This window comes from Pleurodeles waltl, chromosome 10, assembly GCF_031143425.1.
Source record: "Pleurodeles waltl isolate 20211129_DDA chromosome 10, aPleWal1.hap1.20221129, whole genome shotgun sequence".
In the NCBI taxonomy this organism is placed as follows: domain Eukaryota; kingdom Metazoa; phylum Chordata; class Amphibia; order Caudata; family Salamandridae; genus Pleurodeles; species Pleurodeles waltl.
In genome coordinates this window covers 74,983,999-75,011,388 of record NC_090449.1, presented here as the reverse complement: position 1 = coordinate 75,011,388, position 27,390 = coordinate 74,983,999, and the positions used below count along the sequence as shown (strand labels likewise).

The window sequence follows — 27,390 nt, the reverse complement described above, 5'->3', positions numbered from 1 at the left end:
AACAAATTGCAACATAACGTGGCCCTCCATTCTGTATAATTCTAGTAGCCCTGACAATGATAAGCTCTGCAGAGTCGTTTGGGGAACTGTCATTATGATAATGAAAATTGGTACTGTACAGGGAACCGTCACATAAATAAATATACCTATGTATTTTTCATTTACAAATCCAAAGGACACAGCTCCTGCCAAGTAAAGGCAAACTGCTGACTCCTGAAGGGGGGCCGCATGCCCCCAGGCCCAATTATGGCCTGGTATAGGGCCTCCCCTTCCAGTTATGAATATATTACTTGCCACAGGGAGGAGATGGCCCCAGGAGTCCGTGCAGCACCCAGCCCAAATGGAAATATAGCCCTGGGGAGGTGGTGGTCCCAGAGTCATCAAACTGCAGCAGGAAGGGCGTCCGCATGGCCCCCCTCTATATTACTACTGATGCTGCAGGTTAGTGGTGGTGGTCCCGGGGGCTCATAGGGGCCAAAAAGGGGTGCCCATGCAACCCCTCCTTTTTAAAAAGATTCTGCATGACCCATGACCTGACCCATCCGGGGGTTTAAAAAAAAAAAAAAAAAAACACACATAAGAGCAGGCTCCCGCATTTTTCAAAAAATTATTATTTTCTCCAGATTTGCGATTCCTCCTTGATTTTAAGCGAAAATTAAAAAGATTAAACAAAAGTTTTTTGCTCTGGTGGCTCCTAGGAGAAGCCCAGCACCAAGAATAGGGGTTCAGGGTATTCCTACCCTTCCCCCTTTTCTATTTTTTTATCATTTTTTTTTTTTGGGACCTTCGTTAAGGCTGAGTCCCAAAATGGCTGCGTAAACTTCCTGGTTGAAGTGTTACCAGCCAATCGAACGAGTTACTTACCTTCGGTAACGACTTTTCTGGTGGATACATTAGCTACCTGTGGATTCCTCACCTAATGAATACTCCCATGGCGCCAGCATTTGATGGAAATCTTCTTCCTAGTCTCTGCACGTCGACGAGGACGTCACTCTAGCCCACGCGACGCCGTCTGACGTCATACAGGCAAATAAGAGGTCCTCGCTGATGTGCCGACGTCAGTACCAACATTTTTTACGTGCATGAGAACAACAACCCAATGCAATGAAAGAGCAAGGCAACATCCCATAACATTGTAAAATACACAACATTGCAATAAAATGGTTGTAGATTTAATATAACTTTTTTTTTTTTTTAAACCAACAAATATATGCAAATCATGTATATACACAAAGATACATACATATATATATACATATAAATATATACAAGTATCCATATATACATCATCTATTGCAATCTTGAAGACCAAGAGGAGCGCACTCGAGGATTACTTGGTAAGACCAGAAAGGCAACGGGGAGGCGGGTGGGACCGTGAGGAATCCACAGGTAGCTAATGTATCCACCAGAAAAGTCGTTACCGAAGGTAAGTAACTCGTTCTTCTGATGGATACAACTACCTGTGGATTCCTCACCTAATTAATAGAGTCCCAAAGCAGTACCACTCCCGGTGGTGGGTGTCGAAATGGTCAAACCAAGAAATCCTGCAGCACTGACCGTGCAAAATGGCCGTCCCTTCTGACCTCAGAGTCCAAACAGTAATGTTTCGCAAAAGTGTGAAGGGACGACCAAGTTGCGGCCTTGCAGATGTCGACCACAGGAACACCTCTGGCCAAGGCCGAAGTGGCCGACTTAGCTCTGGTGGAATGAGCTCTAATGCCATCAGGAGGATCCTTCTTTGCCAAAGAGTAACAGATTTTAATGCAAAGAACAACCCACCTGGAGAGTGTTCTCTTGTGGACTGCCTTTCCTCTCCTCTTGCCCACGTATCCGATGAACAGCTGATCCTCCAGCCTGGAATACTTCGTTCTATCAATGAAGAAGCTTAACGCCCTCTTTGGGTCCAAGCGATGTAGTCTCTCTTCCTCCTTTGAAGGATGAGGCGGAGGATAGAACGTGGACAAAGTAATTGTCTGGGCCAAATGGAAGGGTGAAACAACCTTCGGGAGGAAAGCAGCCTTGGTCCTCAACACCACCTTATCCCCATAAAAAGTTCTATAAGGGGGTTTTACCGATAAGGCCTGCAACTCACTCACTCTCCTTGCAGATGTTATAGCCACCAGGAAGACTGTTTTAATAACCAAATACCTTAAGGGGCAAGAATGCATAGGCTCAAAAGGGGACCCCATAAGGAAAGTGAGGACCAAGGACAAATCCCATAACGAATGGTTTTGGAGGATATTTATTTAGAAGACCTTTCAAGAATCTGAGAACAATAGGGGATTTAAATAACAATGGTGATCTGGAAGACAAATGAAGGCTGACAAAGCCGACAAATAACCCTTAATGGTAGCCACTGCACAACCCTTCTGCGCTAGAGACAGAGCAAAAGACAAGACGTCCGACAGATGAGCATGTAAGGGATCAATCTGTCTCTCCCCACACCACATAACAAATTTAGACCACCTATTAGCGTAGATAGATTTAGTGGAGTGTCGCCTGGCCGCTAATATAACATCCACTACATCAGGCGGGAGAGAGAAAGAACTCAGGTTGCCCCGTTCAATCTCCAGGCATGTAGGTGTACACTCTGGAGGTTGGGGTGTAAAACCTGCCCCTGCGACTGCGAGAGGAGGTCTGCCCTGAGAGGGAGACGGAGCGGAGGGCACAGTGAGAGTTGGAGAAGGTCGGAGTACCACACCCTCCTTGGCCAATCCGGAGCTATTAAGATGACTTGGGCCCGGTCTTGGCGAATCTTCCTCAACACTCGAGGAATCAAGGGTATGGGGGGAAACGCGTAAAGCAACTGGTCGCACCAGGTTATCAGAAACGCGTCCCCCAATGCTCCCTGCACCGGATACTGGAGGCTGCAGAATAACGGACAATGCGCGTTCTCCCGAGTGGCAAACAGGTCTATCCGAGGAAACCCCCACATCTGGAAGATTAAACGGACTTGATCTGGATGGAGACGCCACTCGTGGTCGGCTGAGAATTGGCGACTGAGACTGTCCGCACGTACATTCAAGACCCCGGCCAAATGATTTGCTACCAAGCAAATCTGATGGGCCTTTGCCCAGGACCATAGTCGAAGAGCTTCTCTGCAGAGAAGGTACGACCCTACTCCTCCCTGTTTGTTTATGTACCACATCGTGGTAGTATTGTCCGTCAGGACCTGTACCGACTGACCACGAAGGGATGGGAGGAAGGCCTTGAGAGCCAGACGTACAGCCCGTAACTCTAACAGATTGATATGAAACATCTGTTCCTCTGGAGACCAAAGTCCTTTGATCTCCAGATCCCCCAGATGAGCTCCCCACCCTAGAGTGGAAGCATCCGTTATGACCGTGGCCACTGGTGGCGACTGCGCAAACTGCTTTCCTTGTGAAAGATTGTTGCTCGCAATCCACCACTTCAAGTCCACAGCAGCATCTCTGGAGATCTTGACCGCACCTTCTAGATCTCCCTTGTGTTGAGACCACTGCCTTCGGAGGCACCACTGAAGAGCCCTCATGTGCCAGCGAGCATGCATGACCAACAGTATGCAGGAGGCAAACAGACCGAGCAGACGAAGGACCTTGAGGACTGGAACTACCGCTCCATTTCGAAACATTGGAACCAATTCCTGAATATCTTGAACCCGCTGAGGCGGAGGAAAGGCTCGATTCAATGTTGTATCCAGTACTGCCCCTATGAACAGGAGGCGCTGAGAGGGCTCCAGGTGAGATTTGGGCACGTTCACCGAAAAGCCCAGGTCGAACAACAACTGGGTTGTTGACTGCAGATGATACGACACAAGCTCCGGGGACTTGGCTTTGATCAACCAGTCGTCCAAGTAAGGGAATACTGCTATCCCCTCCCTTCTGAGCTCTGCCGCAACCACTGACATCACCTTCGTGAAGACTCGAGGTGCTGAAGTAAGACCAAACGGGAGGACCGCAAACTGATAGTGCTGCGACCCTACCACAAACCGGAGATACTTCCTGTGCGACTTGAGTATCCGGATATGAAAATAAGCATCCTGCAAGTCGACGGACACCATCCAATCTTCTTTGTTCAACGGCAAAAGCACCTGTGCTAGGGTCAGCATCTTGAACTTTTCCTGATTGAGGAACCAATTCAAGATCCTCAGATCCAGGATCGGTCTCAACCGACCATCTTTCTTGGGAATCAGGAAGTACCTTGAGTAACAACCTCGACCCCTTTCCTGCTCTGGAACCAACTCCACCGCACCCTTTGAAAGGAGGACTTGAACCTCCTGTTCTAGCAACAGGAGGTGTTCTTCTGAACAATAAGATGGGTGGGGCGGGAGGGGGGGGCGGAAACTCCAGAAAGGGAAGGGTGTAGCCTTTCTCCACAATACTGATAACCCAAGTGTCCGTTGTAATAGTCTCCCACTTGTGGAGAAAATGCCGTAATCTTCCCCCCACAGGAGAGGAGTGAGTGGGAAATGGTGGAAGCCTAAGGCTGCTTTCCCTGCTGCACCCCTCCAGAGGACGAGGAAGAGGCAGAGTGCTGTTGAGAGGCTCCTCTGGTGCGGACCCTACCTCTCCCTCTAAATGATCTATAGGGGTGAGAAGAGGCGGGTTGCTGGAACCTCCCCCGAAAGGAAGAGGAGGAAGAGCCACGCCCAAATCCACGAAACCTCCTGAAAAACCTGGAAGAGGCAGAGGAAGAAGGAGCTTGCAGCCCTAACGATTTGGCTGTGGCCCTGCTCTCTTTAAATCGCTCCAAGGCCGAATCTGCCTTTGCTCCAAACAGTTTGTCCCCATCAAACGGGAGGTCTAATAGGGTCGACTGTACATCCGCAGAAAACCCTGAATTACGGAGCCAGGCCTGTCTCCTTGCCACCACAGCCGTGCCCATCGCCCTAGCCACCGAGTCGGTCGTGTCCAGCCCAGACTGGATAATCTGGGTTGCGGCAGCCTGGGCGCCTGAGACAACATCCAAGAGTCCCTGGGGAAGCTCCGTAAAAGAAGATGAAATATCATCCATAAGAGCATGGATATATCTCCCCAGAATGCAAGTTGCGTTGGTGGCCTTCAACGCCAAACTGCAAGAAGAAAATATTTTCTTGGATTGCGCATCCAGTTTTTTGGAGTCCCTGTCTCCTGGTACCGTCGGGAAAGATCCAGGTGCTGATTTTGATGAACAGGAGGCTTGCACCACCAAGCTCTCCGGCGTAGGGTATCTTGAAAGAAAACCAGGGTCAGATGGTGCAGCCCGATATCTCCTGGCCACAGCCCTATGAACTGCCGAGGAAGATACAGGCTTCTTCCACACCTCCAACACCGGATCAAGCAAAGCCTCATTAAACGGCAAGAGAGGCTCCGCTGCAGCAGAGGCCGGATGCAGCACCTCCGTCAATAAATTCTGCTTCGCCTCTGCCACCGGCAAAGGCAGGTCCAGAAAGTTAGCCGCCTTCCTCACCACCGCGTGAAAGGTAGCAGCCTCCTCCGTATACTCCCCTGGAGATGAAAGGTCCCACTCAGGGGAAGTATCCAACCCACTGGCCGTATCCAGACCATGCAGTCCATCACCAGAGTCCTCAACCTCTCCTTTCTCCAGGACTCGCTGGTACTCTTGCTCTTCCAAAAGACGGAGAGCACGCCTCCTTGAATGTAGTCTCTGCTCAATACGCGGAGTCGACATGGCCTCTGCCGAAGTCGAAGATCGGCGCCGATCTCCAGAAGCATCCGACGCCGCATCCGACGCCACAGGCAGCTTCGGCGCCGATGAAGGAGCAGGACAAAGAGATCTTGGAGCCGATGGACCCACCGGAGTCACAGGACGAAATCCCGACGTCGACGGGATGGAAACCTCCGGAGCCAATCCCTCTGAAGCCACCGGAGCGGCCACCGGCGCCGACACCGGCGCCGAGCCCACATTCCCAAAAGGGAGAAAGGGCATAAAGGGTGCCGGCCGAAGAGGCGCAGGATCACCCAATGAAACAGCCAAAGGCCCCGAAGGACCAGCCGGAGCACCTCCTGGAGCCATCTGCTGAAAGATGGTATACATCGCATTCAGAAATGCGGTACTATCGGCTCCAGGGGCTGGAAAAGCCGGATACTGAGGTGCCTGGATCGAAGACGACCCCAACGCCAGCCTCGACGTCCGCGACACCGGAGACATCACAAGAGGCTGCATCACCTCAACCACAGACGCTTGTCCAGGCGAAGTCGGTGACGCCGGAGAGGGCAACGGCGTCGATGGATGCGGCGTGACCGTGGGACTGACCTCCCAAGTCCTCCGACGCCGAGCCGAAGGCGACCTCGAACGAGTCTCCTTGCTTGAATGACGGCGTGAATCTCTACGGCGCCGGGAGTCTCGATGACGCCGATGAGACCTTGGCGAGGAAGACTTTTTGTGATGTTTTTCCTTTCTCTTCGACTTCGCCAGGAATAGTTTAGCCTCACGTTCCTTGAGGGCCTTCGGATTCATGTGCTGACATGAATCGCAAGTCACAACGTCGTGGTCGGAGCTCAAACACCAGAGGCAGTCGGAGTGAGGATCTATAACGGACATCTTGCCCCCACACTCTCGACAGGGCTTGAAACCCGACTTTCTCTGAGACATTGTTACCGCAGAGAAGAAATACGCAGCAGAAAACACACTGTAACCACTAAAGTAACAGTAGCTCCCTCGAAGATAACCGTTTCGAATGCACGGAAAAAAGGGAACTGACGTCGGCACGTCGGCGAGGACCTCTTATTGCCTGTATGACGTCAGACGGCGTCGCGTGGGCTAGAGTGACGTCCTCGTCGACGTGCAGAGACTAGGAAGAAGATTTCCGTCGAATGCTGGCGCCATGGGAGTATTCATTAGGTGAGGAATCCACAGGTAGTTGTATCCATCAGAAAGACCTCAGCATGAAATCTCCAGGATCTGCGGAGCCTCCATGTCCCTAGAGAGCTGTATTTTTTAACCATTAATAACTCAAAAATTACTGAACAGATTTACACCAAATAACAAAGGCACGATCTGCACGCCAAGATCTGTCTTCATGACAAATTTGGTATAATTCCATTCAGCGGTTCGGGCAGAGCAAGACTCCTGCTATGTTTTAGGGTGCCTACCCCCAGGACATAGCAGTTTCCGAAATCTCTATTTGCTCTCACTTGGCAGGAGCAATTTAAAGCTCCTGCCAAGCAAGAGCAAACAGTAAGTCTATTTCCAGCGGGTGGGTGCAAGGAACATTTTCCTGCTCGCTGGGAGTGAACTTTTCATCTGTATCCCTGCCAGCTCAGAAGCAGGCAAGAAAACAGATGAAAAGGTTGATTCTGCATGCAGGGAGCAGCATTTTTTGCTGTTCCCTGCGTGAAGGAGCAATCCTGGCTCCTGCAGGATGTGGGGCATCAGCAGGGACCACAGAACATTGGGGATTCCTCCCACATCCCTCAAGAAAAGAAAAAAAAACAAGACACTGGGTGACCTGAGTGAGGCCAAATTGGCTTGGTTGGGGGGTGTGGAGGGCGGGGTAGGGGGCACGTCCCCCTCACCCTAATTTGTGACAGACAGGCTCCAGGAGATGGGGTCCCGGGAGGGGGGCCTCCGTGTCCCCATCCCCATTTACTATATCAATGGGCCCCAGAGGAAGGGGTCTCATCTCTCCAGTCCCTTTTACTTCAGTTTTCAGGCAATAAAAATAATGTCAAGGTAACTGGTGATTAATGTTCCTGCTGGAGAGAGATTTTTTTTATATAGTGGCAGCTCTGATGTATCAGGAAGTAGCACAGAGGGTAAATACGCCTCCTGTAAGCAACGTGTACTATGCAGATCACAGACCTGTACTTTATGTGGATAGCTCAGTTGGTTACTGCTTTTGTCACAAAGATCCTTTTGTTACTTACAGTTCATAAATTCAATCTTAATATAGACCCTCCCCCCACACGCCGGGACTACCACCTCCCTGGGGCTACACTCACTGGAGGCGCCTGGGGACTGCCACCCCACTGGGCCAGCTACCACTATGTCCCATGGTGCCCACCCAGGGGACATAGCGGTTTGCTTTTGCTTGGTGGGTGCAGACCGCGCCCACCAAGCATAAGCAAACCAAGTCCAGTTTCTGCAAGAGAGCTGTCGAACAGCTCACCGTTGCAGAAAGCTGAGTTTTTCTCTGCCTTCCATACATGCAAATATGCGTGCAGGGAAGCCAGATGAAAAAATTGCTCCCACAAGCAGGGAGCTGCTATTAAAAGCAGCTCCCTGCTTGTGGGAGCAATGCCAGCTCCCACAGGTCGTGGGGAGGCAGCTAGGACCGCAGGGGCATGGAGGCTCCTCCTGCGTTCCTGTCACTCTCTCTATATCTCTTCCATTCCATAATGGGGTGGGAGAGAGAAAGAAAGAGATAGTCATTCCAATGGTCTTTCCATGCAATGACTATTAAAAAAGTCACTCATGGTCTAATGGTTTAGGTCACAGACATTCACACTGAAAGTTAAGGGTTCTACTCACTATTTTAATTTATTTCAAACTTTAAAGTTTATACTAAAAGGAGATCTGTCTCTTTTTAATTAACAAATACATTTTTATTTTCAATTTGTCCAGAAATATCTTATTCTAAGTATATAATTCATCAAACCATACAAAACTCACTATATCTCTCCCTCACTTTCGCTCTCAATTTCGAAAAAAAAAACTAAGGTTACAGGGACATTATAATTAGACTCAAATTTTAAATGTACAAAACCACAGAAATTTACCAGTTATAGTTAGAGTTCTCAAGTAAATATAACTCATGCCGTAAGGTAACTATAACTCGCACCCTCGCCATGCACTGCTAATAACCCCACAAATTATGGCCCTTATGACATCTTTGATAACATCACTGATAATATCAATGTAATATTTGCAGTAAAATTTGACAAAAAAACTGTGCACGACGAGGGCACAAGTTAGTGACTTGAGATAACTAACTGTGACAGGTGAATTTCTATGGTATCAAGTTGCACGTTTCCGCACCAAACTACGCTCTCTGAAAGAGATGCTCCTCCCAGGTGAAGCATCTTTAATTTTGTCTATTTTAATAACCTTGTCCTTTGTCCGCCAAAAGTGGAGTAAGACATGTAATCAGCAAAGAAGGGAGGATTGTATTTATCCCCTGATGAAAGCCCCCACCCCCCCCCCCCATTTACCAACCTACCAATCCCAGACACACGGTTCCAGGCTATATCCATAATGAGGTGCGCCATCTTTGGTCCAACTCCTGGCAGCTTCACCAGTTCCTCCACATTATCGGGGATATCACCATGGTACTGGTGCTTCAAGATCTCAGTTGTCTGCTTGATATACTTCACTTTGCTCTGTGATGTGACAATAGACAATGAAAATGTTAGTTACCAGAGCACTGTCTTGCCTCAGAACTTAGCAAAACAGACATAAAATCATCCAAGGCTCTGTTGATCGAATGCATGGTCAAAGCAGATAAGGCAGAACAGTGTACTCAGAAAAGGCCAGGCCAAAAAGGAGCCTCCCATCAGAAGAAACAGAAATTATCTGCAGCCTGTCAAAAGGTAGAGAGTTTGTAGTCCTAGCTGTATGGGCTGAGCTCTCCCTGTCAATTCACTAAACTCTTTCCTTCGCCTTATACAAAATACAATGCTGTGGCTCCTACCAACAGGATGGGGAGTTGATTAGGCCCTGTGAGGAAGGTTCAGTAGGCCAGGGACAATCAGTGGTTATAGAACACTGCCTCTGCTGGGTATGGTCCTTTTCCACTGGGGACCACCAGCTTTAGATACTACTGTAATGGTTATTCTGCTTGTGCATTTTGCCTCTCCAAGGGTAGCTAAACTGAGCACTCAAGGCACAAACCAGAAAGCTTGGAACGCTGATACAGAATAACACAGTGTTCATGCCCAATAAACAGTGTCGAGTCATGAATGTCTTTATTTACATATAGGAATATAAGGCAGATACAACAGTCATCAACAAACCAGAAAGACAAAGGAAAAGAGGAAAAATGATGTGTCTCTGTTTTCAGCTGCTGGCCCTGAAGCCGTGTCCCAAGAAATGTCTGCTATTCGCCCAAGGGGAAGAAACTAGTAAGTGGCTCGCATTGCCCAGTGAATGCTGACCACTTTCCCAGAGGGAGAATGCAGGTACATGAGAAGTCCCCTGGGTCCATAAATGAGGAATTCGAGGGGACGGGGTCTAAACCCTTCCAAGAGGGACACGCCAGATGCCACAACCCGCCCGGGTGCAACCAGCAGGGGTTCGGTAGAGGGACAAACCGAAGAAGTAACCTCACAAAGGTCCATCAGACTGAAAACGTAACTAACCACGTCATTCTTTTAAGAGCAGCATCTCACAGGACCATGGGCCTGTCTCCTCCATGTACAAGCATTTACTTAGGTCTGCTGTGATATGTTCAGAACTCTGTCTTTGATTTAGGTTTTAATCATATACCAGGGATGTGGAATTCCTATCGCCCGACGCCCGACGCCCATCTTGTTTGGGGTCAAGGGCAACAAGTTTTTATGTTTACTTTGTCCTTGGGACAAGTAGGCCCAACCCCCTGCAGCACAAACCCTTTGGCTGCCTGTTTACAGAGAGTTGAACTCTCTGCAGTTGAGGTAATGTGTTTCCAAAGGATAATGCTGTTCGAACTTGTATTTATGGTTCATTATTTGAAAGCCTTCATTATTAGGGTGCGTGCTGTAAATAAATGTTTTAAGGTCACACTTCACTACTGACGTTGGTTCCAGTACAACAAAAAAAAAACGTGTACACACATGTTTGAAAAGTTTAGGCTAAGAGGCTAAGTATAATGCTCCCAGAATGCTCTCAGATTATATGCAAATGAAGTGTCATTTAGTAAAATGTGTTGATGCATGCTAGTATTTCCCAAAAATATTTCTAATGGAAAATCAGTGTAACCATTTTTAACACGATTATGGGAAGCATGAAAATAAACAAACACTGACAAAGCCAACTGATCTGACATATTTTTATAAGTCTTTTAGTTTCATCAATGCGTGTCTTGTTTTGACATGGCTTTTGTAACACTTTATTGTTGTGGGAGCTACCAGGCCCTCAACATTGTAACAAACATTGGCAAAACCCCCCCAAAAAGTTTTTGAACTCTTAAAGCACACGTTGCCACCAGCGGCATAACAAAGGCCCCGCAGCCGCCCTCCAGGGGGACCCGTCAGCACAGCACCTGCCCTGAGTGAGTCTGGAGAGGGGGCTCCTCCATGTTCTTTGCAAAGGGGCACCCTCCAGTTTCGTTACGTCACTGATTGCCACTGTAGTTCCTGACACTGAACAAAACTACTTTGTGTGGCAGTATGCTCCTTCTGGAAGAGCAGAATGCGATCACTCACAGTAAAGCCAGCCGAAAGAGAGAGAGATAGAAGTTTAATAAAAACAAAATGTCTTTGTTAACACCAGACCTAATTAGGGACCAAGACCCACATGTAGGTAGCTTTTTGCATGTCGCAAACAGCGACTTTCGCTGTTTGCGACGTGCAAAAAGCACATTGCGATGCACAAACCCAGTTTTGCGATTCAGTAACCTGGTTACCGAATCACAAAACGGGTTTGCTACTCGCAATTAGTAAGGGGTGTTCCCTTCCTAATTGCAACTCGCAGTGCAATGTAGGATTGTTTTGTGACCGCGAACGCGGGCGCAAACCAATCGCAGTTTGCACCCATTTCAAATGGGTGCTAACACTTTCGCAAAAGGGAAGGGATCCCCATGGGACCCCTTTCCCATTGTGAATGTCACTGTAAACATTTTTTCAGAGCAAGCAGTGGTCCTGTGGACCACTGCCTGCTCTGAAAAAATGAAACGAAAACGTTTCATTTTTCGTTTTTGTTATGCATCTCGTTTTCCTTTAAGGAAAACGGGCTGCATTACAAAAAAACCTGCTTTATTGAAAAGCAGTCACAGACATGGTGGTCTGCTGTCTCCAGCAGGCCACCATTCGTGAGGGGGTCGCAAATTGCGACCCACCTCATGATTATTCATGATGTGGGCATTTGCGAAGCCCTTGCGAATCACAGATGGTGTCAAGGACACCATCCTACATTCGGATTTGCGACTCGCAATTTGCAGGTCACAAATCTGAACCTACCTACTTGTGGCCCCAAATTCTTAAAGAAAGTCACAAAAGTGCACCCATGGTATATGTCGAACCCCTATAAAATATTTGTGAACTGTATTTTAGCGTGGGTAAATACGATGTGTAGATTTGCTCATGTGAAAATCTATTGAGCATTTGCAAGTTCATTTTCCCTCCAGCCACTTTCTTCCCAACCCTGGAAGAAGTTCTAATTCTGCCATTGTCAGGAGTAAATGTCCAACCTTTCTTATTATGGGAAAATATTAGAGAGAAGCTGGTAACAATCTTTAAAACATGCAGGTTAGTAGGTTTGCAGACTCAAAGGCATTCCAGCCCTTTAACTATTGCTTACTGCTTCCTCCAGCCCCAGTATGCAGATCTGCAGAAAGGTGGCAAAATAAGGACATTTCTACAGTAGGGATTGAAACTCCAAGTATTCAAGCCCTACTATGGTAGTAGCCCTGGCATAATCAGAGAGGCTATTAATTGCTGCCATAATTTGTCGCCACACTACATGGCACCAAAGGGACAAGTAGATCTTTTTACAGGACAAGTAGATTTGAGAAGCAACCTGTCCCCTGGACAAGTAGATATTTTAATAAATTCCACACCCCTGATATACATTTTAGTGCAATACAAATATGAGAACAGTTCTTCTTTTCGTATAACTACTGAGTACGAGAAATAACAGTGACAGTACTTCTGTCTCGAACTTTAAAGACAACACAGGCCATCATTTTCGGTTCCAGCACAATCATGACATGCAGTGGGGACTAACACTACCTCAAACACTCACCAATGTGTGTATAAAGCCAGCACACAGCTCCTAGGAATCTATGTCGAAAGCTCATCGCTATTTTTTTTAATCGCCCAGAAGCCAACACTATACACTAACATGATGAAAGCCCCTTTAACACCAATAACAAATACGAATGGATGAAAACTGGTCAAGTTTTAACACCAAAAAAACAGACCTGCGACTAGCTGTATACAAGAGTGTTACCAATACAACCTGTCCACACACCTACGGCGTGCAGCGGAATAATTCCATATAGAAAAGGGGACTATAAAAATTCAAATACAAATGGCGGAATGAGAGCAATATCCAATTTCTACCAATTAACCTGTAATATGCTATAAGTGGCGTTTATTTTGCCAGGTCCCACAATCGCTGGGAAGTGAGTTTAGTAACCAGTCCATATTTTTGAAGCCATTCTGTATGGTCTTTAATTGTTGAATCTGTATTTGCAAGCACTTCCAGTTGTAATTCCATTTACCTTGAACAAACGTTTAAAAACTATAAAAATTATGAATTCCTTTTATTGGGTTTAAATTGGAGCAACAAAGCAATCACGTGACAAAACAACGCAGTTTACTTATATCATGTCTCTTCCCAGGCCACAAAAATACCTCCGCAACCAAGAAAGGACCAAACCCCCTGGAAGAATCATTCAAACAAAACTCGACAACTGAAGTGTCTTTTACTTAGATTGCCTAGAAGAATGACCTAAGAGCTACCGAAAACTGAAAAAGCAGCATCAGGAGGCATTGCAGGAAGTCCCAGATTCGAACATGCAGCACCAAGACAACTGCAGATGCCACCAGACTTAAGCTAGCCTGGCTGATTAGGGGTGATACCCCGGGATCGGACCCAGGATGCTTGTTTCTGGTCCAGGGAGAACCTGGCCTGTCAGTATGGGCTGGACTGTTCCCATATGGAGCAGGGCGAAGACTGATTTGCATAAGGCTGGGTCCAAACTGGAATGGCACGGTGAGGAAGAAACTGAGAGCTTAAACCCAGGTCAGCGCCTGGGGGTGATGTTTGATTTGTGCTGCATGCGTCCATCATCTGTTCTTTTTTGCAGATGTTGCGATCATAAGCCTGTTTTTGTGGTTTAACTTTTCTTTTTTTATTAACAGTTATTCAGCTACACATACATCCACCTGCAACCACAAACTGGTTGAGATGCTTAATTAGTGTAGAAGCAGCAATGTGTAATAATCCGAAAAAACCCAACTTCTCACACCATGTTACTCAGGGGTGTGCAAAAGAAAGTTCCAAGCATCATGAAGTGTTAGATGTAATCGATGGGCTAGTCTCGAGATACACCCTCCTCTTCATAAAGTCAAGGAACCGGCGTAACTCTCTGGTTCATACTATAGGACTGTGCGAAACGAATCCCTCGTAAATATCTAGGACATGTGGGCTCGCTAAATTCTAGAGATAAGGCTGTGCATGGGCCCCAGACTTTATCAAAATGGTTTTCCCGTCCCAGAGACCTTAAAGGCATGGACAAAGTGGGCTCTGGCCCAGGGTCCCAGCCTTCCATGGGCAGTGCTTAGTTTTTAAATAAAATGGCCCAGTGCCCTCGTGGCTGCTGCAATTATATATGCAAGCACGGAAAACTGAGGCAGCGTAATCCTGAAGCCTTCTCAGGCCTCTTTAATCCATTTACAACCACGCCATGCCCCTGCAGCTCACCCATGTAGCTTTCTGCTTTCTCCCAGTGTGACGCTTTTTTGTTTTTCTCTTCCTCCGTCTTTACCATGTGTGTGTTTTGCTCGCAGTAAATGAATGAGGCAGAAAAATAAGTGCTGGTGCCCGCACCAGAAACCACAGGCTCAAATTAAGCACTGTTCATGGGGCCCTCTGATAGACCCAGCTCTGTTCTCCATGCAGTTCTGCCCTTATGACTTGATAAATTCTTAAACAAATTGTTTTCAGACCGTTTGCCTTTAATTTATTTATTATGAGTGATGTGTGGGAGTCTATTACAGACATGTTTGGTTTGCGGCATCATGCAACATCCATAAAAAAAGGTCCTTTTAGAACATACCAGGACCTCCCATATGAGAGATGGCCGTCGGTCGCAGAGATTATTTGCATTAATATTAGTGAGCTGCTGCTATATTACAATATTGAACTAAGAGATAGAAACACATTTAGGACCAATGTGCCTGTGCAGTGTTGACCACCTGGCCAACGAGGGCATGAAAAAGCTAAAATTGAATCATGAATTCGAAGCTGTACTGAAGAGGTGCCCCCAAATCCTTGGGGAGTCCCTGCCCTCTAAGCTAGCTGGGAATTTCTCCATTCTCCACGGGTCCCACAGTCTGTTGAGCCACGTGTTGTGCAGTTCGGGTCCACATCGCTTCCCCATAACGCAGTCATTGCTCGTTTAGCTGCACATAGCGCTAATGTGATTCTTTGCCTCGAGCTGAACGGAGCAAGGAAGTCAGCCTGTTGAAGAGGCCTACCAGGATGTAAGCCGGGAAAGGTGGCGTATCGGTGGAACATATAGTGTTAATACTTGTCAGGACTTCTTGTCAATATCGCTGTAGCTTGATTCCAGTTCTCCTCTTGCTGCACTTCCTCCAAAAAGCCAATACTTTCACCGGGGATCAGACCTGCATTGGAGCCAGAGTGTAACACCAAAATAGAGTAATTCGAGCCAGAGTGTAAAGCCAATATTGGTTAATTCGAGTCGGATTATGAGGCCAATACTGGGTAATTTGAGCTGGAGTGTAAAGCCAATACTGGGTAATTCAAGCCGGACTATAAGGCCAATACTGGGTAATTCAAGCCGGACTATAAGGCCAATACTGGGTAATTCAAGCCGGAGTATAAGGCCAATACTGGGTAATTTGAGCCAGAGTGTAAAGCCAATATTGGATAATCTGAGCCTGAGTGTAAAGCCAATACGGGGTAATTTGAGTCCGACTGTAACGCCAATATTGGGTAATTTGAGCCTGAGTTTAAAGCCAATACTTGGTAATTTGAGCCTGAGTGTAAAGCCAATACTGGGCAATTCTGGCTGTAGTTTAAAGCCAACACTGGACAGTTCGATCTGCAGTGTAACGCCAATACTGGGTCCTGAGGCCAGTATTGGACCTCCTTGTTTTCGCTGCTCGAAGCGGAAGTGCATGTCCTGTAAGATATTTCTGCCCCCTCGCTATCCAAGTGTTCGTTCTAGATCCGCCTTTCCCTTCTCTGAGCTGAGGATTTTACCTGAAAGGCTAGCATGTTTTTAAAAGGCATACAGAGGGACTGAGTGCCAACTGATGCTTTTTCTTCCAGTGAATTACAAGCCCGTTTTTTTGGCTCAGTGTGAGCAGGTTAGCCCCCATGTTGACCTGGTAGTAGGAGAAACACTGGTCTCGTCAAGGCAGACCGGTCTCCTTTGCATGTCAGCAGGTACACCACACCTGCAATACTGCCAATGTTGAAATTCACCATTTTATTTGTTCTCCGTATGGGTTGGAGGTCTACGCAATAACAATTTTCTGTATTCCGGAAATAAGCACATTCCTTAAGTAAAATCCCCCTTTATGCACTTGTTCGCCACCACATCTGTTGACTGTTTGGCTCAGATGTGCAAGCTTTACGCACTATTGAGGAACGGTAACATGAGAACTGCCAGGGTTTCAGCCTCTCAAAGCAATAACTCTAGGTCTCGGCTTTGGAACACAAAAGAATTTCCCAGTGGAACCCAACAAATTTCGTCTTTTCCCATCAAAACCTGCCGCAGTTCTCGTTACAGGTTAATAATGCACATCTGCACAAGCACACTGTGGAGGAAAGCTGCTTTGCCTCTTCTTCAATCAATGATGATCCTACCATGTGTTTTTGGAGACTTCCTATGGCTTGTGGCCCCTTCTAAGTGTCTTCAATGTTCAGCTGCACGTCGCAAGACGTTTCGCTTTGGCAGGGTTGTGTTTTTAGTGTATGGGTTCACATCACTTTCTAATTCCTGCTTGAATTTATGCTCATCAAGGATTTTAATAATGGAGTCACGGCTTCTAATTTAGCTTCTTTATTTGCATTTATCGCATGGTGTCATAGTAACATAGATGTCATCTGTTAGACAAATGTGTTTTTGAGAGGCTTCCAAAATTTGTTTTTTTCCAGCTGTCCACAAACATGTTTAAGCCACTTGGTGCATCTTTTATTGCTCTGTGTATTTTTCTCTTATTTTCTGTCTCTGCCACATCATCTCCTCTGATTCTGTCCTATGACTTCCGGAACTACATTGCATCCGATGGACATATGTCGATATTTAATTTCATCACATAAGCCCAGCGCAGTAAAGGAAGCTTGGGTTTTGTGGGTGAAAATGTACAGATTTGCTCCTTCTGTCACTTCATTTTCTTCAGCAAGTGACACTTGTCTCTCTCGGTGTAACTGGAAAGAGCCCTTGTCCCATCTGGTTTGTTATGTAAACAGCCAGAAGAGACACTGGGAGGGAAGTCCTTCTACAGTAGCACTGGCAGGCAGCAAATTACAGAGACTGCAGCTAATGTCAGCCTTTCATGAACAAAAGATTGATTTGATAAATGATGGTTTAGTAAACTGGTTAAACCGGTGTCTCTCTTCCTCCTCCAGCGTACGCATGTTTTCTCAAATGCACTATATTGATTTTATTTCTTTTGAGTTCTGTATTCTTATTCACTGGGAATCATAGCTTTTTTATCCTTTTAATCCCGGTGTGAGGATTACCGCCCAGTTTCCTAACATTAGGCAAATATTTTGTTACTCACTTTGATGTTTTTCTCAGAATATTATTTTCACGTCCTGACCCACACCACAGAGGCTCTGCTTAAGAGCCAGTCAGAGTAAAATTACTCTATGGATTTTTTGTTTTACTTTTGCTCCGTCCGATATGTATCTCCGCAAATGGATAAATCGTACGAGGAAATGCCAATTAAGAAAACTGCATAAAACTGTTTTTAAAAATGCAAGAAATATTTTTGTATGCAGAAACACCTAGAATTAGAAGTACCCTGCGTAGAATTACAATCAGAAAAAAAGACTGACATTATGAGCTGTGTGGTTACCAAAACCACATGACGAATTAATACCAATTTTGGCCTCTGCCCAAAGCAGGTGCAAATTATATCTGAATTCCTAAAACTTAGTTAAATGCATAATATGTATAAAAAAAAAATATATATATATATAAAATGTCACTTACCCAGTGTACATGTGTTCGTGGCATGTTCTGCTGCATTTCAGTGGGCCCTGTCATATATACCCAACAATGCCTGAGTGTTGGCTATTCTCAACTGGTTGGCTGCCTGAGATGCCACCCTTTTCCCTGCAGCATCAAACTTCCTACTCTCTTTGTCTGGTAGGGGTGCATCACCTGACGACTGTGAACTTGCTCTCTTCCTGGCAGCGCTTACCACTACTGAGTCTGGAGGTAGTTATTGGGTAATATAGACAGGATTGGAAGGAGGTGGCTTATATGTTTTCTCCACTCTAGGAGTAATTATCCTTGCCTTTACTGGCTCTCTAAATATCTGGTCAGCATATTTTAGTATGCCGGGGAGCATAGCAAGCGACTGATACGTTTAATGCGTGGAGGAGAGTGTATTAAATAAGAAATCATCCTCTAATGGCTCAGTATGCATGGTGACATTGTGATATGTTGCCGCCCTAGCTATCACTTGAGTGTAGCCTATACTATCCTCTGGTGGTGAAGGCTTATAGGGATAGCAATCTGGGTTATTGTCTGTACTGGGGTCTGGATCATAAAGATCCCATGGATCCACATTGTCCTGCAGCAAATCAAATGAGTGCAATGGTGACTGCATAGGTGTAGGACTGGTGTGAGGAGAGATATGTAGATGTGGAGAGTGAGGAGCAGACTGAGGAGGAGAAAATTGAGGAGGTGGAGGTCTCTTTTTTGTTTTTGGCACTTTAGCTGGAGGCTGTGTAGTGTCCAATTCCTCCTGAAAGGCTAATTTCCTCTTTGGTTTTGGAGGAGGGGCAGTTAAAATTCTGCCAGTTTCTTTACGGATATGAATCCTGTCTTGCGTTTCATCCATTGCTTCTATTTGTGAGTCCACCTCAGTAGTTTTGTGGCTTTCTTTAAGTGCTTGTGAAAGTCCATGCTCCTCAGTGTAAATAGTTTTTTTCGGCTCCGAAATTGGCTTTTTTGGTATAGAAAAAGATGGGGTTGAACATGGTCTTGGCTCCGAAAATGATTTTCAAGATTTCGACTCGGAACAGCAGTGTTTGCTCGCTTTGGCTCGAGTCCGATGGCTTCGGAGGGGTGGCCTTTTTCGGGGGCGAGCTGGTGGGTTGCTTACCGAGCGTTTTCTTTCAGGTCGAGTCATGGCCTTCCGGCAGCGGCGTTCCCAAGGCCTTATGTTTGGGCTTAGATGACACAGGGGCAGGCGTACTCACGTGCTGTCCTGCCGTGACCGGTCTGTCCTCCTCGGAATCCTGGTCGGAGTCGAATCCTCGAATGGAGACTACGGTCTGCATGATTTCTTCCTCTTCGATGTCGAGATGTTCGGTGCTCTTTGATGCCATCTTGAGTCTCCGTGCTCTACTGTCTCGGAGCGGCTTTTTCAACCAGAAGGATCTGCAGGCCTCGCAATTTTCTTCCCTATCGTCGGGAGAAAGGCAGAGATTACAGAAGAGGTGTTGGTCTATATAAGGGAATTTAGCGTGGCACCGAGGACAGAATCGGAATGGAGTCAGATCCATGAGGCTATCACGCGGTCGGCCCGACGAGGCCAGAGTTGGGCGTGCGCACACCCGAAGGGCGAGTAGAGATGTTTGTTTCGACGGTACAGAAGTGTCGATCAAAGGTGTAACGCAATCAAAAACAATGCAGACGAGAAATGAAGAGTTTTAAGCTTTCCCGAATCGAACTACTGGAGCAAAAGGAAACACGTCAGAACCCGATGGCGGAAAGAAAACAATCTAACATGGAGTCGATGCACATGCGCAATGGAGCTGAAGAGGAAGAGTCACTTGATCTCGTGACTCAAAAACACTTCTTCGAAGAAAAACAACTTGTAACAAACACTCCGAGTCCAACACTAGATGGCAGACGTATGCATAGCATGTGTATCCGCAGCTACACATGCCATCGAACATATATATTCAACCAACATATACACATGGTAAAATATTAAATTTTAAAAATATAAATTACAAACATTAGGAAACGAGAAATGCACAGGCAAATCAAATTAGCCATAAAGTCTACAAAATCAGCCAACATGGACAGCCACACTTTTTTCCGGAGACCAAAGATCAAGCACATATTGCAGACTACTTCGTCCTGCATGAGATACAACCTCAAGCATCAAGCCTTCATCCAGGTGCAGGAGGAAGAAGGTGCACAGCGCCAAATGGGCAGAGTAAGCAGAAGGCGCTGTGGAGTGTCAACAATATCTCATATACATGCCTAATCCCTTGAGACATCACACCTATTTAAAGCATATAGGCTGGACGCGGGCACGAGCATCAACTATTTACAGAGAGACACCTTTTACAAAGGCACAGGGGATAGGGTTCACCCACTCCAATACTAAAGTTTTTCTAGTGGACTTGTTCAGATTCCATCTTCACTATGTAGATGTTTGATTATCAACCTAAGAACAACAGATATAACTTGGATAAGAAAAGGAACAAGTCATGCTCCAGCAACCACCCCTTCTTTATGTCTTTATGGTAGAGGAGGCACTGGAGCTCAATATTGCTATAAGGACAGCAGTGCCTTCCCACATGAAACTGCCGTCCTGCACTTCTTTGTGACAGAAGAAGAGCAGATGCTAGTATGCCAGTAGGCCATCTACACAGGTTTTTCACAGCCAACTTTTTGTGATATCCTCAGGCAGGTAATGGGTGCACTCCGCACCTCACTATCTCAACTCATCATTTTCCCCACATATTCACATTCACTGACATTAAGGCAAAGTTCTATGCAATAAGGGGGGTTTCATAATTTCTTGGGTGCCACTGACCACCCCTTTGTAGGCCTGCCTCCTTCAAATGTACCGCAATCAGAAACACCACCCGATGCTGAGCTTGCCTTGACCCACTCCTGAGCATGATTTGCAGAATGACTCCACGATCCTTCGTAACAGGATAGCACATACCACAGAGACCTAGAACAGAGGTCTTCAAACTGGGGGCGGGCCCCCCTAGGGGGGCCTGAAGTGATCCCAGGGGGGCCCCAGACTCTGGCCAAAATAAATGTTATACAGATAACAGGCCTTTGTTTTAAGCAGAAGCATGTTATGGCAGTTTTAAAAAGGTAACAGTACTTAACTGCAATGCTTAAATAGATTTAGACATATTTAAACATTGCCATGTTTATAAAATAATTGTGAAAAATTCTGAGGGGGGCCCAATGATTTTTATTTTCCAACTGGGGGGGCGCGGCATAAAAAAGTTTGGAGACCTCTGCCCTAGAAGGACATGGCTAACGGGCAGGTATAGACACGTCTATCTATCACTCAACCTCACTGCTGCAGACAAACCAAGTAAACCCAACATCAAGTTACAAATTAAGTGTTGTCTTTGTTAGTCAGAAGAATTGCATTACCTGGCACATATAGTTAAAAGAAGTACAACAGCAATGCATTATGGTCCTTGTAGTACTATTTCAAAACTCACATCAATGTTAAAAAACAAAACACCTTTGCTATAGTAAAACATCCTTTTGAAACGTGACATACAGGCTGTAATAGATAATGTGAACTTATATATATTACCTGCATGCTCTCATTGCTTTAGATGACTGGATATCCACGTCTCTGCTCCACTTAATATCCCAAGAACACAACTGAAAGGGCATGTTACCAATCACACAGCCACACTCCAAATTCAAGTGAGCATGCTTTTGCACTACTCAAGGCCCTTCAGGTGCCTGCCATGATCAGGAGATGCAGTGGACTAAGCACTGTAAAATGTATGCAACATCCCAGCTGCATGCTCCATAACATTTGTGTAAGGCGATTAATGCCCACGCCTACAGAAGAAGAGGATACAGGTGATGACTCGGAAGACAACGAGGAGGACACTACAGACAGAGGGACTGCAGCAGCTGCTGGATGACAGTGCCACTGGTCCCAACAACTACCTCATACCCCATTAATTGTGAAAAAAACAAAAAAATACACATCTTTACTTTGTAAAATAAAATTCCACATTCACAAAATGTTAGTCAACACTGTCTTTTATGTTAGCAAAGATGTTCCGTCAACACAAAATCCTTTAGCAATGTCCACATCCATTATCCTGACGAAACAAAAGTGGAGTGATATACTACGCTATCAAACAGGCACTCCTGAGATCACCGTAATATAAATGTATAGCGAAGGCTGGGGTGCAACAAAGGAGAAAGTGGGGGGAATAAGCAAATGACCGGAAATAAATGTTTTAAAAAAGCAAATGAGGGAGAAGCAATGGACAGGGTAGGGGAAGAGAGAGAGCAACACAGAGTGCATGGGGTGGGTACGTAACAAGTAGTTGAGCGTATGGGAGAGCGCTAGTGGGGGCGTGAAGGAGCAAGGTATAGAGCACAAAAGGTGGGTATTGGTGGAGAACACATACAAGAGAAAATTACAACATATGCCCTTCAGAAGGAGTGCTTAAAGAAAAAGAAAACTGTAGTTACCTAATGTGACCAGCCAATCAAAAGGATTGTAAGGAGGCTATGCTCCAGGACACTGAAATACAGGTAGAGGAAGGCTAGCCAATGAATAAGCAGCAGGCAAATGAGAGTGACGAAGCAAACCAATGACAAATGACTGGGGGGCTCCAAGCCCACAGCAACTTTTTGATATGGTCCATAACCAAAAGCCGTCTTTCGTAAACAGAAGATAAAAGCTATCCGCAGGTGAGACCTAACAGGGTATGGGCAGCTGTGACCATCAGAACACCCAGGCAAGAACTGTAAGTGATGTTACAGGAAACTGCAGAAATGAACCGCAGAGCACGCTCAAGTGATACGTTATTGTCTCGAACACATTATAAATGCAAATTAATAAGAATCTTGCATTCTCAACATTTACCTTCAATCAACTGGGATGTAAAGGAGGGCTCGCATTAGGTGGAAGAGCAGAAGCCTGGCTTTTCACTCACCCAATATGGCGACCATGTTTCCTAAAGCCTGCACTTGTAGATAAAAAGTGAATGTTGACCACTGATGGATTTCAGTACGGTTATCGGTCCCATGTGAGTTGGCTCTCACAAAAAGAAACCATAAGATGGTTAACGTTTGTAAACTCACCCCTAGTTTGGATTTCACAAACAACTCGGAGACAGGGGCTTGTGATTACATTGAAAGGATATGCAAGACCCTAGTACGTCTGTTTAATTTCACTATAAGGCTTAAGATTGTATTGTGTTTGATAATGTTAAGAAGGTTGCAGCGACGCCTAAATCGTTGTTAACCAACACAAAGTTTGCTGATGACAAATTATATCAGATCCAATTTTTATGGAATTAGTGCTTGTAACTCCCTAGGTTGTGAATGTAATTTTTCAATAACAGCCTGTACACGGTAAGGAGAAAGGGAGAGCAACGAAGAGGGTAGTGTTGGAGGGTGATGAATTGTAATTGCATGACAAATTCTAACATTACTTTGCTTATATTTTTCAAACTCTTCAATAAAAAATGCATATACTAAAATATATAAAAGGCACTGTCCACTAAACAAGCACTAGCAAAGCCAATAAGTCTGGCTGTGGCAAGTGTGTATTTTTTTTTAACAAACATATGGACAAATAATGTCAAAATAAAAAAATAAAGACGTGGTCTATAAGCCTACGCTGACCAGCCGTAACACTGAAGTGCACTCCTTTTTTGGTAGCTGTGAACATCGGAGCAGGGAAAATGCCACCACTCAGTGTCAGGCAGCCAATAACTGAAGGGGGCTCACCTACTTCCCCATGTTGGAGTGCGAGGAACCAGAATGTAAATGTCACTTCAATAGACCAATGGATTGGAGAATTGGCAGAAAATCCCTGTTTATTTGCACATATACTTTTTTTTTTACTGAATAATATAAAAACAGGAGTCTGGTGTTGAATTTACCATGTAAATGTGTCAGTGAAGAAGGTGAAAAGGTTTGTACGAGGCCATAAGACATGTTTTTGTAGTGGCGGCTAGTAACACCTACTTCTGAGAACCCAAAACACCAATCAACGAAGACATGTGAAAACCTAGACTCAAAAAACAAAACTCCTACTGTTAAAAAAAGGAAGCAGAAAATCAAGTCTGGCGTGTTTTTTATTTAACAAAATTCGGTTGTAATAGGAGCAGAAACGGTTTCTCAAAACCTATTACAGCTTGTACACAGTTCCACATCTCTTTAACAAGAAGTATGAATGTAGCCGCAGAAAGAGCGGTAGGATGACGTCAGGAGAGGAGAAGGCAAGAAGCAGAAGGGACACTAGGACCCTGTGGCACCAGACCAGTCCAACAGCTCTGCTTCTAGTTTAAGGTTTAAACTTCACTTGAGTTCTATTTCAGGACCAGAGGCTTCGTATTGTGCTTCTCTTTCCTCACTGTTTATTTTCACAGCAGCCAATCAACAAAGTTTTTTATAAACACTACATTACCCATGAACACAGTCACGAGACCAACCATACAGCCTCAGCCCTATATAACCTGACAGCCCCTCAATTTCCTCTTTCTTTACTGCTCAGCAGCCATACATAAGTGCAATTTCTATATTCCAGTTTGCAATTGATTGTGCTATTTCATTGAGTTTTGTCGCACTTGCTACCCTGAGCCTTTATACAGAACGCACACCAGATAGTGGGGTGGTAGCGGGACAAGCAGAAGCTTTGGTGCTCCATTCATTCACTGAAGATGCAGTCCTCCTTCTATTGGCGATTCACGCGCTCACTGAGCCAAGTCGGATGCGTTTTCTTTTCCAGTTCGCTCAGTGTGCAACACGCATCTCTGAGAAGCATTTTGGGTCCCATTTACGCCCGGAGGGGCTGGAAAACGCATTACAGGGCCTGGCCCAGGGGAAATTCATACATATTTGGCAAAGTAAATTGCAGTAGGTGGCTCTCTCCACAACAGACTTTCATACTGGCATAACAGGATTTGGGTCACAAAAAGACATTCTTTCCCCCTTCAAAGAAAAAGCACAAAACTCACTATGTCCTGTCAGAACTCCCAGGTTCGAGTGGCCGCAATCTTTTGTCTGACCCAGAAAATATTATCCACCCCACTCTGAGTGGGTTCCTTGTGTGGAAGATGTGCATTATGTTCAGACTAGATTGTACAAGGGCTTCGAGAAAGAAGTTAGGAGTACCCTGAGATCTGAATGCCCTCGCCTTTCTTTCCTTGGGAAAGTGGCCGACACTCCCGGGCTAGATCCAAATCTGATTACCTTCCTAAAAAAGTTCACAAAAGATCCGAAGAAGGATCTGGACCGTGATTGGCGTGGGTGTCAGGATAAACTTCTACATCTTTCTGAACCTCACAAAAAATTGTGACCTGGCTGTCTATGCTAAAGAATCCAACTCCCCCTTGGATCCGGAGGTCATTTTGGAGTGGGCGCAGAGAGCCACTTGCCTATTGAAAAATGTGAACTGCGCCATGTCACCAGAAAGGAGAAGGTCATTTCTCATGCAACTGAACCCCAAGCTGGCAGGATCGGCCTCCACTGAGGCAGGTTCTCTGGCCAACGAACTGTTATTTGGCAATGAGTTTGTTAAGGATTCAAGTAAATAGGCTGCCACCTTTGCGGTGCTTGACAAAGCGCAGTTTTCACTCAATAAAGTTTTCAATAATGCCCTTTTTAACAGGGCCGGGTGCTTCAGAGGTCGCATGTCAGGCCGTGAAAATTCCCAGGCCTCACGGGCAACCTATCAGAGAAGCAGAGGAGGTGCAAACAGCAATTCTAACTTCTACCTGTCCCAATACAGAGGGGGGCGCAGACGCACCTCCAGAGGTTACAGAGGAGGAAACAACTGTTCAGATGCTGCCATTACAGGTGAGGATAATACAGTTCTTTCTGAGTAAGCGGGTACACATCACATAAGACCCGTGGGTGTTGTAAACCGCGCAGGGGGTTTTGTCTAGTTTTATTCCCCTCCAGTTCAATTTCCCCCCACCCGATTTTTCTCACTCAAAACGCACCTTCTTAGAGGAGGAAGTTTGCTCGCTTCTTCGGAAAGGAGCCATCATGAAGACTCTACCCCATCCTCGAGGTTTCCTCAGCACAATCTTTTTGGTCCAAAAGAAGGGCGGAAAGTCCCACTTAGTGCTGAATCTCAAGCATTTCAACTCATGGATGGTGTTCAGACATTTCAAAATGGAAGGCATACACTTACTCAGAGACCTTTTACGGCAGGGTGATTAGTTAGTGCGTTTCGGCCCAAAGGATGCTTTTCTTTCGGTGACGCCTTTCACTCACACAGGAGATTCCTCCAGTTTCAATGGGGCCCTTGCTGCTACGAGTACTGTGCCCTTCCTTTCGGGCTGTCTCCAGCCCCTCGGTATTTAGGCTTTTGTGACCGGTAGTGCAACACCTCAGAGAAATAGGTGAGACTAATTGTCTATCTAGACAACATTTTGGTTATGGCTTAGGACAGGGAGACAGTTGTTTGCCATCTCTCTTGGACAATTCAACTGCTACAAGACCTAGTGTTTTTCATCAACGTAGAGAAGTCCAGCACGTTGCCCTCCCAGAATTTTGAATTCTTAGGCTTTCAGATAGATTCCGTCAAGGCACAGCTCCTGTTACTCTTGTACAAATGGTGCTCTATCAAGATTTTAGCCCATCTAGTGAGGCTCTTGGCATAGTCAATTCTCGCAATCTTTGTGGGCTGTCTGCATTATCAAGCCGTTCAGCGTTTAAAGATCCTACACCTTCACAAGGGTCTAAAGTACTCAGAACAGAATTCTGTTGGAGTAGGCCAGTACGGAGAGTTCCTGGTAGCTGACCCACATGGGTGCATGGAATGGCAGAGCAATCTTTGCCTCTGTTCCAGAAGTAACCGTAGAGTCAGACGCCAGCCGATAGGGCTGGGGAGCACGCTGCGCCCGGTAGAGACAGGGGGGCTGATGGTTTCAGGAGGAACTTCAGTATCACATCAACTGCCTAGAACTGCTAGCAGGGGCATTTAAGATCAAATCCAGCTCCCCCAAGAAAGCTCAATGTTGTAGTCTTCTCAAGATGGACAACGTGTCCGTGATAAGGCATATAATTTGCTTGGGGGTACGAGATCTCGCCTACGGGAAGAGATAGCGAAGGATTTCTGGCATTATTGCCACCATAATCAGATCTCAGTAGTAGCGGAATACATTCCGGACAGATCCAATGTGAAAGCAAACTGGAATTTGCGTATCCTTTGTGATTCAGGCAATTGGAAACCACTTCCGCAGGTGTTTCAGGCATTGAATCTTGGTTGGGGACCATTCAAGATAGATCTTTTTGCCTCTCGTCTGAATTGCCAGCTACCAACATTTTTCAGTTGGAGAACAGATCCTCTAACGGCAGGTTCAGAAGCATTTCTTTAGTCGTGGTCCCAGGACCTTCGGTATGCATTTCCCCCATTC

The 27,390-nt window shown here is 45.9% G+C and overlaps 1 protein-coding gene across 1 annotated transcript in view; it reads right to left on the bottom strand.

The window, feature by feature from the left end:
- NTHL1 (nth like DNA glycosylase 1) overlaps positions 1 to 27,390 on the bottom strand; it is a 114,829-nt gene that overhangs the window by 24,399 nt on the left and 63,040 nt on the right. The window contains exon 4 of the mRNA XM_069209753.1: positions 9,140 to 9,299. Coding sequence (XP_069065854.1) covers positions 9,140 to 9,299 — 160 coding nt within the window. The remainder of the gene's footprint in view (positions 1 to 9,139; positions 9,300 to 27,390) is intronic.